This window comes from Cucurbita moschata, unplaced genomic scaffold, assembly GCF_002738365.1.
Source record: "Cucurbita moschata cultivar Rifu unplaced genomic scaffold, Cmos_1.0 Cmo_Scf00007, whole genome shotgun sequence".
Classification (NCBI taxonomy): Eukaryota; Viridiplantae; Streptophyta; class Magnoliopsida; order Cucurbitales; family Cucurbitaceae; genus Cucurbita; species Cucurbita moschata.
In genome coordinates, this window is record NW_019268523.1 from 4,257,700 (window position 1) to 4,271,104 (window position 13,405).

General features: G+C 34.1%; 2 protein-coding genes across 3 annotated transcripts; one reads left to right on the forward strand and one right to left on the reverse strand.

The window, feature by feature from the left end:
• Positions 1–1,238: 1,238 nt before the first annotated feature.
• LOC111445465 (protein PXR1) lies at positions 1,239–2,078 on the reverse strand. Its single transcript, XM_023083866.1, has one exon. It carries the CDS (start codon positions 1,997–1,999, stop codon positions 1,430–1,432), a length of 570 nt encoding a protein of 189 aa, XP_022939634.1. The 5' UTR covers positions 2,000–2,078; the 3' UTR covers positions 1,239–1,429.
• Positions 2,079–3,418: 1,340 nt separating this feature from the next.
• Positions 3,419–12,920, forward strand: LOC111445462 (aspartokinase 2, chloroplastic-like). 2 transcript variants are annotated; one of them, XM_023083862.1, is made up of 14 exons: positions 3,419–3,626; positions 3,864–4,368; positions 4,483–4,565; positions 4,646–4,686; positions 5,696–5,850; positions 7,476–7,625; positions 7,816–7,911; positions 8,052–8,168; positions 8,585–8,704; positions 8,788–8,880; positions 9,032–9,154; positions 9,772–9,888; positions 11,613–11,675; positions 12,488–12,920. In XM_023083862.1, the coding sequence occupies exons 2-14, from the start codon at positions 3,964–3,966 to the stop codon at positions 12,590–12,592; spliced, it is 1,668 nt and encodes a 555-aa protein (XP_022939630.1). In that variant the 5' UTR covers positions 3,419–3,626; positions 3,864–3,963; the 3' UTR covers positions 12,593–12,920. The 2 variants fall into 2 exon arrangements, with proteins under 2 accessions (XP_022939630.1, XP_022939631.1); XM_023083863.1 differs by having other exon boundaries at positions 9,032–9,148.
• Positions 12,921–13,405: the final 485 nt, after the last annotated feature.

Consider the following 13,405-nt stretch of genomic DNA (forward strand, 5'->3'; position numbering starts at 1 on the left):
GATCTTTTTAGTTTTGTTTGTTTTTCTATAAATATGTTTTAGCATTTTTATTTTTTAAATGTAGGTTTATTTTTTACCCATTTGTTTAATATGATTTTCGACTTTCTTACACAAATATTTACATTTAGTGAGAGGCTATACGAGCTGTAAATAAATTGATTAACGATGAGTGACTTGGAGAGAACCATGTGACGAAAGCGAGCGCTATGGAAGAATTAGCCTAATCCAACGTTCAAGCCCCAATGGTCGCAACATAATGGAGAGCCAAGGTCCAATTTGTCTTTCCTCGGTTATATATTCAATTCCATTTAGAAGAGAATGATTTTTATCACTCCTTAAGATCCCATGCGGAGATAACAAAACATTTTTACAAGGGTGTGAAACCTCTCCCTAGCATACACTTTTTATCACTCCTTAAGATCCCACGTAAGTGGAAGAAGATAACAAAGCATTCTTTATAAGGGTATGAAAACTTCTCCCTAGCCGACGCTTTTTAAAAACCTTAAGAATGACTCAACGCGTTATTCTATCAATTTCCTCCACAAAGAGGTCCAAAACAACAATGATCGACGTTTATTAACCCTTAACACGAGGGGAACGGTCAAGATATTGTTTTGACCGTTGGCCCTGTTCACAACCAAAATTGCTAGCAATCAATTCAAATCAATCTGTTTCTCCAAGAAGCTCACAAGGCCAAGAAGGTTGTCGATAGCTAAAACATCCATGGAGGAAAAGAGAATAGTGTCATCAGCAAAAAGAAGGCTACGGACCCAAAGAGAACTCTTCCCAAAGGAAGAGTGAGGGAGGGTCACCTTGTTTAAGGCCTCTCCTGATATGGATCATTCCCCCAGGGCCGCCATCAAATTTATTCTTCTAATCTATGTTATCTTTTACAACTTAGGAACTCACGTTCATACATGTCAATGTGTTCAAACTACGTTGTATCCAATCGCTTGAACTTCACTACTTGATCCATATGATTATGTGAATTTCCATATTTTTCATTTGCTTTCTCAACATATAAACATCAACAATAAGATTTTCTAGCATCTTGGTTATGAACTCTGTATAAAATTATCAACATGGAACGTGATGATTTTGGATTTCAAAAGCAGCAATCTTTGGCGATGAACATGAAAAGTTGCCTGTGGTGTAAGAATAAAATATCTGTGGATATGTGATAAATGATCGACACCAATATTAAGAGACGATCAAAAATTTCAATATTGTTATAAAAGTAAACATCAAGAAACGCAGCTATTTGTTTTGATTTCCTTAGGTTGAGTTTTATATGTTTCAAGTACATCATACGAAAAAATTCAACAAGAAAAAGTCCAAAATTTAAGAAAAAGAAAACAGACAAATCTATCTATAATGCTAGAATGATGGTGGAATCACTGAAGAAGACCTGAGAACAGAAGCAACTGACCTACTTTTTAATGTAATCCTCAGGAACAACCTTCAATAGTTTCTTCTGCTTAGACTTGGCGATCTTCTTCAGTGTCTTGGGATTTGTAATCTTCTGTAGCTTAGTTCCAGATCTCAAAATGTTCTCCTTCTTCTTCTTCTCTCTCTCTTCCTTCTTCTTCCTCTTCTCCACCTTGTTTGACCTAATCTGCTCCTTCAATTCCTCCTTCCGTTCCCTGTACGCGGCCTTAATCATCTTCTGCCTCTCCCTCTCCTCGAACGTGGTGCCTTTTCGGCTCACCAGCATAGCGGACGTCCTGTGCTTCCGCGGCTGTTTCCACTTCCGTCCGGAGACCTTTCCGGCGATCACGCCGTCATAGGTCGGGTTTCCGAAGGTCGGTTTGTCAGGATTCTCCGATGAAGGAATCGCGGATCGCTTGAGCGGTGGAAGCGACTCATCGACGTCCATGGAGGCGTCGGCATTTTCAGAGCTGATGATGTTGAGGCTGCTCTCAGCTTCTTCACGCTTTCGCTTGTAGGTCTTTCCCCCAAAGCCCTCGTCCAGGCGCCGGAAGTCGATGGTACACGCCATGGAGGAGATTGGGGATTAGGGTTTTGGTGGTAAGATTAGGGTTTCAGAGCGTTACGCTGCTGAAAGAGAGAGAAGAATTTTAGCTTATATTTTCTATTTATAGGTACTCTGTTTGAAAATAATCGTCTATTTTTTCGCTATGAAAGAAAAATAAATAATTTTAAGGAATAAAATTTAAGTGTTAAAACATTTAATAATATATAAAAATTTAAACTAATTAGTATGTTATTTTAAATTAAATAAAACATAAATGGTGAAATAGTTTTTATTTTTTCAGTTCAAAAAAATAATAATTGTGTATTTTTTTTTAGATTTTTTAAAATTTAAAATATTTTTATATAAAATATAAAAAGTTAAAGCGTATGGTTATTAATTTAAGTAAATCTGTATTTTCGTCTTTGCTAACAAAAATGCTCTGCCTAAGATATGGACGTTCGCATATTTTCTCTGGGTCCAAAAAACGACATGATGTTTATGTCCTTTAAATTATTCAGGTAGTTCATACAAACTTCAAATATGTCACAAAGATCCATGCTATTCTAGCAAACCTGACATTTTTATTTCGTGACAGGATCTATATCCACCGTTTACTTTATAGGAAGTCAAAGCACACGACTTGTTTAAACAGTCAAACTAAATTGGGTTATACTTGAGACAGATGGTAGTATAAAGCCACTCGTCCATAATTGAATTATGGGTCATTGGTGACAGCTAAGTTATTTGAAGTTTGATCGTCCATTCGAACCATCATAAGGTTTCCCAAATTTACAAAGGGGAAAAAAACAAAGAAAAAGAGCTTAAATCTGTCACTTTAATTTATAATTAGTCGGAATCCCATGTAATTTAAAAGATTAGGACACACTCAAACAATTAAACTCTAAAGAATACGGTTACCCTTATGAATTTTTTAATATTTTATTTTAAAAATATATTCGAATTCTGAAATAAAATTTTAAAATATTCTTTAACGTACATTTAAACGTTTCATTAATATTTTTTAACTTTTTAAAAAATTTAAATAAAGTATATAGATTGAAATAGTAACATTAATATCATTAAATTAAAAAAATATTAAAAAGTTTGAAGATGTTTTACTAGATACTGCGACCGTATCCTTTTTATATATTGACGAACTTTTTAATTTTTTTTTTTTATAAAGGTCGATATTAATACAAAAATTATAGAATAGTTTTTCAAATATTGTGCTAATCTTAAGTATTTTTTAAATGGGTTTAAAAATATTATTGAAATTAGATAAAATATAAAATACTTATAAATATTTTTATTAATTTAATATATATATTCAACTTTTTTGTTTTTTTTTTTTTTTTATGGTCTTTCAAAATTATTCTTTTGGGCTTTGTGGAAAATCTCTGACCATTTTTATTTATTTATTTTGGACAAACTGATTAATTGATTCTTAAAATTGTAACGGGCGCCGCCTCTGGCTTTCTGTGTCGCTATTCCCTCGCATTCCCTTCATCGTCGGAGCCGTAAACCGGAGTACTCCGAGCATTTTTCCGAGGGAATACGAGAAGTATTTTCATTTTGTAGTTTCGCAATCTCGATCCTATCTTCGTTATCTGAAGAATTTCCTCTACTCAATCCTTGGAGCTCAGTCATTGAGGTACTGTTCCTTATCTTTGGTTCTTGAGCAATACGCTTGGAGGTGTTTGGCTGTTTTGAAGAAGAATGGAGCGATTTGCTTGTTTTAATATATGCGATTCATTTATTGATTTATTTACTGACTTGCATGTTGAAAATGGGGGAAAATGAGAGTTAAGGTGGCTATTAATGGCTTCTGGTTGGGTTTTGTGGTTGTGGACATTCTTCGAATTGACCGTTTGCTTTGTGGAATGTACAGATCGAGCTGCAGTTTTGAAGTTTTTGAATCGAAAAGAGTTCTATTCAAGGTTTTCGAAAATTATTTGTGTTGAACTATTGTGATTGTGTCGAAGTAACTCATGGAAGGCGCATTGAATCTTCTTGGAGGCGCAACTTTTTGCCCTGTCTCTATGAGTAGAACACTGCGTTGCCAACGTTCACTGTCTCCGCATCTTCATTTTGTGTCATCCATTGCGCGAAGTGCTGGATTGTACACGAATGGGAAGAAACTATCTTTTGGACGTGCAGGTTTGAGAGTCAGATGCGAAGTAAGACTTGGAGACGTGCTTGACAAAAAAGTAATCGAGTCTAGAAGTTCTGTGGAAAACGAGCAACATTTTACATGTGTCATGAAGTTTGGTGGCTCGTCAGTGGCTTCTGCAGAGAGAATGATAGAGGTTGCTGAACTTATACGCAGCTTCCCTGAGGAGCGGCCACTGATTGTTCTCTCGGCAATGGGAAAGACAACCAACAAACTTTTGCTGGTATGCACTTGCTTTTCCAAATTTCTCTACTTATTATATATGTAGAAAGGTGTTTTATTCTCTTTCAATACACTCCCGTTGTGGATGATTCAGAGTTGCATGCTAACTTAATAGGCTGGAGAAAAGGCTGTTAGCTGTGGCGCTACTAATGCATCGGATATTGAAGAGATGAAATTCATAAAACAGTTGCATCTGAAGTAAGAAATTTGAGTCCTTCAAGCCACTTCTGAATAATGTCGTAAATCATCCTCACAGGGCGTTGTCATGGTTTTTTTAGGACTGCAGATGAGCTTGGAGTCAACAGGTCTATTATTGCAAGTAAGCTATATTTTTGTGCTTGAAACTTGTTAATTTAATAGTTCATATTCTTGCTGCCTCTCTTTTTTCCTCCAGTTTGATACTTTCTTATTGATTTTGTCTGTTGTTTTCTGGAATAAGCATAAATTTTAGGCTAGCACGAACTGATAAGAAAAAGTGAAGAGAATATGAAAGTAACAAAAGTTAGTCTTCGGGATTGAGAAATGAATAAGATAGTTTCTTTTCCAACAAGATGTAAGCAAGGAGAATAAGCTGAACAATAATGATGAGTACGAATGAGAATGGGGTGACTGTTCCTATTTCTCCTTTTATATTCTTGGTATAAAATTTAGAAGTATCAAATATTACATATACAGAGGATCTCATTCAGAAATTATTGAATTACTATGCATTGTTGAGCATCAACTTGCAAATATCAACTCAGTGTCTGAAAGAAAAATCAATATTTTTAAGAAGAAAAAAACAGAGTAGTTGTTCAACTTGCTTTTATGCTTGTCGAGAGTCTTTATGAACACCTTGCATTAATATGCAGAGATTGTGGTTTATCTGGACATTTCTAATTTAGGTTGCTGTTTTGTCATCCTACAATCTGGTGATAATATTATCTATTGTTGTGCATCAGCGGTATCTAAAATTTTTCCTGTCGAAGTGGCAGCGATGAAAGTATAAGATTAGTTCTGTAGCATTTCTTGATTGGTCTTCCATTTGCATTGGGTACCTTGTTTTTTATATTCTAATTGCCTTAGGTTATGCTGGAATATATGAGCATGATGATGCAAATACCTATATGTTAGAAAGGGATATCTTCATCTGATGGCTTGAATTTATAACCCCTTTTCTTGTTCCCTTGTGACAATATAATGCATTTCCTACAGATTCGTTTCTATTGATATCAGGATCATAAATCATGCAATAGCATAAGCATTGCAAATGATGACATTTATACCTTAAAATTTTACAGCAATAATACCTTGATCATATACATATATAATACATAATTACGTTGCAGATCACCTCGATGAGTTGGAGCAACTACTCAAGGGAATTGCTATGATGAAAGAATTAACACTTCGAACAAGAGATTACTTAGTTTCCTTTGGGGAGTGCATGTCTACGAGGATTTTTGCTGCTTATTTAAATAGGATCGGTGTCAAAGCCCGTCAAGTATGCTTCTGTTCCTTTTATCGTTTAATGTGTTGGACATATATGACCTATTCTATAGACTCAAAGTAGTTCAAGTATTTCCATTTATATTTAACCTTTAGTTTTGGGTAAAATTAACAGAAAAAAAAAGAAACTATTTCCGGTAGGTTAAGAAGTAAGGATATGAGACATGGATACAATATGGACACTGTGACACATTATATTTTAAAGGACACGGACATAGACACGACAAAGACACATTTATTAAAATTTACATTTTTATAGTATATATAATTTTAAACAAGAAAGAAATTCAAAGTCAGTGAGTTTATGCATTTATATGCTTAAAAGATCAATTTGATGTATTTTGCTCCCAAATTTTTTTATTTTTATCATATATATGTCAATTTAGTTTACTTAACAAGTGCTTGATGCATGTCTAACAAATATTAGACCTATTTTGACTTTGTACAACTAGTATCTAACACATCTATTACATTGACAAGTGTGCAATATGCAGCAAGTGTTGGAGCGTCCAAGTGTCTGGCATGTTGAACATGGACACACTAGCCTAACTAAAGTGTCCGTGCATCTTAGCCAGTAGGTATTGGATTCTAAAGTAGGGATTGGTTTGTTATCATTTTTTCTTTAGTAATTGAACCCTTACTGGAGTCAGGAGTGTCATTGAGGAATTTGGCTTTTTCTTGGGATAAAGGTAGGATCGTTTGTGCTTGAATCTCGCCATCAGTAATTTTTATATGTTAGTCTAAGCCACAATCATGAAGCCTAAACTAGCGATTTCTGCGGAAATGTTTGGTTAAAAAAAAAAAAAAACAAAACAAAAGAAATGAGAAGGCAAACTTTTAAATTTCTGGCAAACAATTTGGTTTGACAATCTACACAAGATTCTTTGAGACCTCCGATTAATCTATGTGTATGAAAGGAAGGATAAAAAGGGGAATTCACACATGACAGTTGGTTAGTGGAGCGTGAAGTTTGTTAAGGCAGTTGGTGGGGTCAGGAGAGGCTTATGTAGGGTTTTGGATGCTAGGGTCGAGGTGTGAGAGATCAGGTTGAAGCTGAGGCTTGAAGGATAGGATTTCCAGCTCTCACAAATGTGCTGGAGTATTGTCTTTATATTTGGTTTTTCTATTGTGAATGTCATCTTAGTTTCCTTTTGATATTGTAAGTACTCTGTGGGCTTTCATAGTATCGCAATAGATATCTCAACAGGGAGGGAATTTCTCTGTGGTTTACTCTGTTTGCAGGGGAGAGGAAGATACCTAAAAAATTCCTTCCCGAAGACATTGTCTTTCAATATACCCCCTACCTAGTCAATGTTATTATTTTTAGAGGTTATTTATTTATTTTATTTTTAATATATATACACAAAACTAATTCTCATGTAGAAGACTGTTATTTCCCTTGTCACCTTAAAAACTTAATCTGCTTCCTAATATTTTATAGTGGCTTCAATTATCACAATAGCTTACTCCGAACACTCACTTATAGCCAAAAAAGAGAGAGCGAGAGATAAAGTAAGAAATTAAAAAAAAAAGAATGAAAAAAGAACAAAGTTTTCCAGTATTCCACGATCAATTGTCATTGACAATGACAACAACTTGTGATAACGTCCACTTTTGCAGTATGATGCATTTGAAATAGGGTTCATCACCACGGATGACTTCACAAATGCTGACATTTTGGAAGCAACCTATCCTGCTGTTGCAAAAAGGCTACTTGGTGATTGGAATTCTGATCCTGCTATTCCTATTGTTACTGGCTTCCTTGGAAAGGTCTTTCAACGAACCATTTTGCTTTATTGTTTGTCCATTTTGAAGGATTGGATCTTTTTGAGTCTTGAGGATAATGCAATCATTTCTATCCTAAAAGAAGAAATTGCTACCATGAGAATTTGTTTCTTTTCCAGAAAAAAAGAAAAAAAGAAAAAACTAAAATGCAATCATTTTTTTTCTTCAATTTAAGGGCTGGAGATCATGTGCAGTGACTACGTTGGGAAGGGGTGGTAGTGATTTGACTGCTACTACCATAGGCAAAGCACTTGGATTGCGGGAGATTCAGGTTGCAGCCTCTTATTAAATAAGTTTTGGAAATGCCGTTTACTGTTTTGTGTTTCATTTTCATTATTTGTTTAGAAGGGTGCTTCTAGTTTTTATTTTTTAAAAAAGTTGGAGATAATAAATTAATTTTGTGCTTCGCAGGTGTGGAAAGATGTTGATGGTGTTTTGACATGTGACCCTAATATTTATTCAGGGGCAGAACCTGTTCCCTTTTTGACTTTTGATGAGGCAGCTGAGCTTGCTTATTTTGGAGCTCAGGTGATTACTTGCATTTGACTTGGTGGAATTGTCAATCTACCTCTTTGTTGTCTTAGCTATGAAGTTTAAACCGTTATTTGTCTTAGTTGATTTAGGTGGGGCACACCTTAATATCTGGCTCTTTGAAATGTTCAAACTATATATTGCTTTTCACACGTCACTTACTCCTACCATTTCCAACTTTAATTTCCTCTATTCAGGGGCTCCTACACACTTGTGAATTAATACACAATGAGGGATCTTATTTGTGTGTGTTCTGTCATGAAATTTATTACTTTCCCTTGTACGTACAAGGGATCTTATTTCCCTTGTACATGACCCCCTAAGTGGTTCATTATGCCTGACGTGCATAAGTTGTGGGCTGATCACCAACTTTGGTCTTCTTTTGGTTTACCCTTTTGTGGTTCCTTTTGTAGGTTCTGCATCCACAATCAATGCGACCAGCTAGGGAGGGTGATATTCCTGTTCGGGTGAAAAATTCATATAATCCTCAAGCTCCTGGTACTCTCATCACTCGGAACAGAGATATGAGCAAGGTCTGTAGCACTTAGATTTCTTGAAAAGGAAAAACTATCGCTTGTATAGTCCTTGAAACTACTTTTTATGTTCTCAATTGTAGGCAGTGCTGACAAGTATTGTTTTGAAACGCAATGTAACCATGTTGGATATTGTTAGCACTCGCATGCTCGGTCAATATGGTTTTCTTGCCAAGGTGAGGAGGTGTTTAATTCTTTTCCAAGTGGCCTTATTGAATTATTGCTAATATTCTTTTCCAAGTGGCCTTATTGAATTATTACTAATTTTAATGGATATCTTCTTCGTTTTCTTCTTCTTCTGGCGTGTGTCGGTCCTTATAAGTACAGGTGTTTGCAATCTTCGAGGATTTGGGCATATCAGTTGATGTGGTTGCTACTAGTGAAGTCAGTTTATCCCTGACCTTGGATCCATCGAAGCTTTGGAGCAGAGAGCTCATCCAGCAGGCAAGCGTATGAAACTATATACTCTATTATTCGCGATCTTTGTTTTTTTTTAATTCCTGCTTTCTCTCTTGTTTTGGACTGTTGCTCTCTGTCTGCCTCTCTCTCTCATAATTTATTTTCCTTTTGTTTCTTTCTGGAAAACCTGGCTTTCTCTCCTCTGTTTTATTTCAAAGAATTAAAAATGTGAGAAACTTTGTATGTTCTCCTCTTGTTTTTTTAATTTTTTATTTAAAATATTTGTTCTTGTTAACTTATTCTTTTATATGTTATAATTTTGGTTCAAAACTATTAAACCATGGTATTATCTGTTTTTTTACTTATTTTCAAGTATTTCATATTCATGTGGTTCTGTTTTCTTACAAATTATCGTTATGTATAATTTAATTTATTCATTTATGTGCATGTCAATTCACTTGGACATTGCCTCCCCTCTAGCCTGAAGGTGATTGTGAGGCTTATTGTGTTCTTTCACCGTGAAAACACTGTAGCATCTATTGTATGAATAGTTTATCATGCTAGTTTGGATACTTAACTCTGCATTTGTCATTTATGTTCAACAATCAAAATCTCAGCACACTTTTCATTTACCGCTGGTTGGCGTTACATTTATATCCTATTGGCAGGAGCTTGACCATGTGGTGGAAGAACTTGAAAAAATTGCTGTTGTGAAACTGCTTCAGCATAGATCAATCATTTCTCTCATAGGGAATGTTCAAAGGTCATCACTGATACTGGAAAAGGTGCTGCATCTAGTTGTCCCCCCCACTTATTCACACACACGCACAAAATTCACTTTTCTGCACAAAATATAATTCATTTACTCCCGTTTAGTAACTTTTTTCTTTTTAGTTTTCTGTTTCTCAAATTATGCATATTTTCTAGCACTTTTATTTGTGAACCATATTTAAAACCATAGCCTAAATTTTTTAACTGAAAAAAAATCAAAATTTATTTTTTGTTTTTGAAATATCGTTATCGAACGAGGCCTTTATGTTTTTGTTCAATCCAGTTGAATGTTTATGGATTTTATCAAATTTCCAAAGAAGAATTCTGCTCAACGTAGAAGTTTATTTCGGAACTGGGTAGAATTTTTGTGCCCAAAGATCAGTAACTTCATAGGAGTATTTGCATTCTACTTTTTTTTTTTTTTTTTTTTTTTTTTTTTTTTTTTTTTTTTTTTTTTTTTTTTTTTTTTTTTNCACCTGGCCCGTTTCAAACTTATTGACTGAGGCCACAAATTAAACCCAAGAAGAATGACACTAGTTATCAATTCCTAACATAAGAAAATGCAGCTTCAGCAGCAAGATTCCCAAGTCGATACACAAAAACGCACACTCCTTGGTCACGAATTACCTAATTACGCAAGAACTCCATTCTGAAACCCATAAGAAAGCGGAAAATTGTGCAAAAAATAACAGCTGGAACAAATAAGAATTGTAACAGTAGAAAAGTAATATGCGAAAATGGGTACACTGCGCTTGGAAGCTAACCTGAGACGCGTCCCTGAGGAGAAAGGATTCATGATTGAGTTCAAATCGAACCTCCAAAAAAGGTATCCAAGATCGGAATGAATACAAGAAGCAAGGCGTAATTAAGCAGAGATGTGGAGATTATGCAGCGATTAGAACATTGTGACGAAGAAATCCGAGATCCAAACGCGTTTTGGAGAGATCTGGAACGGGGAGTAGAGAGAGTTTGGATCTGAAGATACGTTCAAGCTTGTGTCGGGCTCCTCCTTCCCACTTCTGACGAATGCGCCAAGCTCTTCAACGCTGTGATCAAAACTTAGAACATCAAAATAAAAATAAAAATTTAATAAAATTAATAAATTAAAATTAAAAATAATATATATATAAATGAATTGAAAGCACAAGGAGAATATTTTTCCCTTTTTTCTTTTTTTTTTTTTTTTTTTTTTTTTTTTTCTATTATATGCATAAAAATAGTTCAATTATCTAAGAATCACAGTCACAACCAACGGGACATGGACACAGAATTTCTAAAAAAGTAGGGCACAGACAGTTGAGGACATATATGTTTGTATTGTTATATTAATACTTCTCTAACATAGAATCAATATATACTTCACTAAAAACATACGAAGTTAAAGTCGACTAATAATATTTGAAATCTTTGGTTATGACTGAAGGAAGAAGATGTCATCCAAATACTTTAGGAATGATCGATATGTAAGGATTCAATCTATAAGAAAATCTCTATTTTTCATAATTTTTAGGTTAAATATATTCTAACCATGTCCAAATTAGAAAAAAACATATTAAATGCAGACACATTTTTAGTGTGCTTGACATGTGTTTGAAGTGTGTCGGGACTTATATGTGTCTGGGCTTCCTGGATATTATAATAGCAATTCATCCTAATTGCAAATGTTTATCTGCCTGCATGATTTTGAGTTATCAAGCATCTTTCTGTTGCTCGTTTCTAATGCATAACTTTGTGACAGGCATTTCACGTTTTCCATACCAATGGAGTAAATGTTCAAATGATATCCCAGGGTGCTTCTAAGGTATCTTCTTCTTTTCATACCTCACATCAACAATCCATTCTCATGCACATAAATCACTTGTCCATCACAAAAGTGTATCTAAGGTGTCTGCATTTGAATTCATATTAGAAATATAGGCCCGATTACCTCAAGGTGGCCACGGCAGTAATATCTAGGTGAAAATTTTGATAATTTAAAACTCTTCTCGTCTCTTAGAACTCCACTCTTAAAGTGGATGAAATCTCCTCCGAGACGAGTGCGATGAACCATGAGGATAATATAAGGAGTAGGTTGCAACTCCTCGATTATACAATAAAAAGAAAATCATTGTGATTAAACGAGCTTGGTTTTCTAAACCAAATAAGAAATGCCATGACAAGAGAACCATGTGGACTTAAGGAACTTATTCCCAATCTATGTAGTAAAATGTGTGGTATAGAAATCATTGTAATGTAATGCCTCATGCCTCATGCCTCTCCCTATTTGTGCAATTGCTCTTCAGTTTTGGAAATGCTTGTAGTATGTTCACCATGGTTCATGAAAGGATTTGGCTAAATAGCCTTGAACTTTGTTATTTGCGGACTAGAAACCTGTTGGAATGTTGGACAAATTTGAGACGTGTAGCGGTAACTTGGAGAAATTGGGACTCAAATACCATCACAGTATTTCAAGTCAATGCTACACCCATTTTTGGTTCTAGTTCCCATTTTTAATTAACAGATGTCTACTCTAATAGTAGTTTTAGAACGTTTATGAAAGTAGAACTTTTCAGTAAGTCAGCCTTTTGATTTCTATACATATATAGCTGATTCATTTTGTTGTCCACTTGGCAGGTCAATATCTCATTGATTGTAAATGACAACGAAGCAGAGCAATGCGTTCGGGCTCTCCATTCGGTCTTCTTCGTGACCGATGAACTCAAATTAGATGCAAAATGATTCATATCTGAAATGGTTGAGTCTCAGCAAGTAAGTATCACTGAATGGGCATTTAAGGCCATTTTTTCGTCTCGAGAAGCTGTATTTTTCAACAATACGAGGAAGGCGCAACCATAGCAATCGGTATAATACAGGCAAGTTGAGTTAGTTTTTTCTATTGGTTTTGATTACACAAGACTTTGCTGCTAATTGTGTAGTATTTTAATTAATTCAGAAAAAAGAAAAAGAAAATAGAATTAGGGTTTATGGTTTTATGGTGCACACTGAGTTTCATAAATGTTATAATTATGGTTTTATTGAGACAAGTTATAAATAATAGTTATAATTATAATTTCGACCGTTTTTTTTTTTAAATTTTGTTTATTTTTTCGTTTTCAAGTAAATATTTGAATTTTTAATCTAACTTTATAAATAAAATAAGTTTTTAAAAACTAAGCTAAATTTTTAACTAAAAAATGTGGTTTTTAAAAAACTTCTTTTTGTTTTTAAATTTTGACGGGCCAAAAAAAAAAAAATATATATATATATATATATACAGTTTTAATTTTTATAATTTGGCTTGAATTTGAAACATTTCAAAAACTATTTCTTTTAGTTTCTAAAAATTGTTTTTATTTTTTTGAATTTGACTGAGAATTAAAATATTTCTATTAAGGAACATGAAAATCATATTAAAGTAATTGCGAGTAGACAAAATTGAATTTCAAAAAATTAAAAATAAAAAACGAAATTGCTACCGAATGAGACCATTGTTATCTAATTGGAATAGAAATTAATTTTAAAATTTCAAAAAAAAAAAAAAAAAAAAAAAAA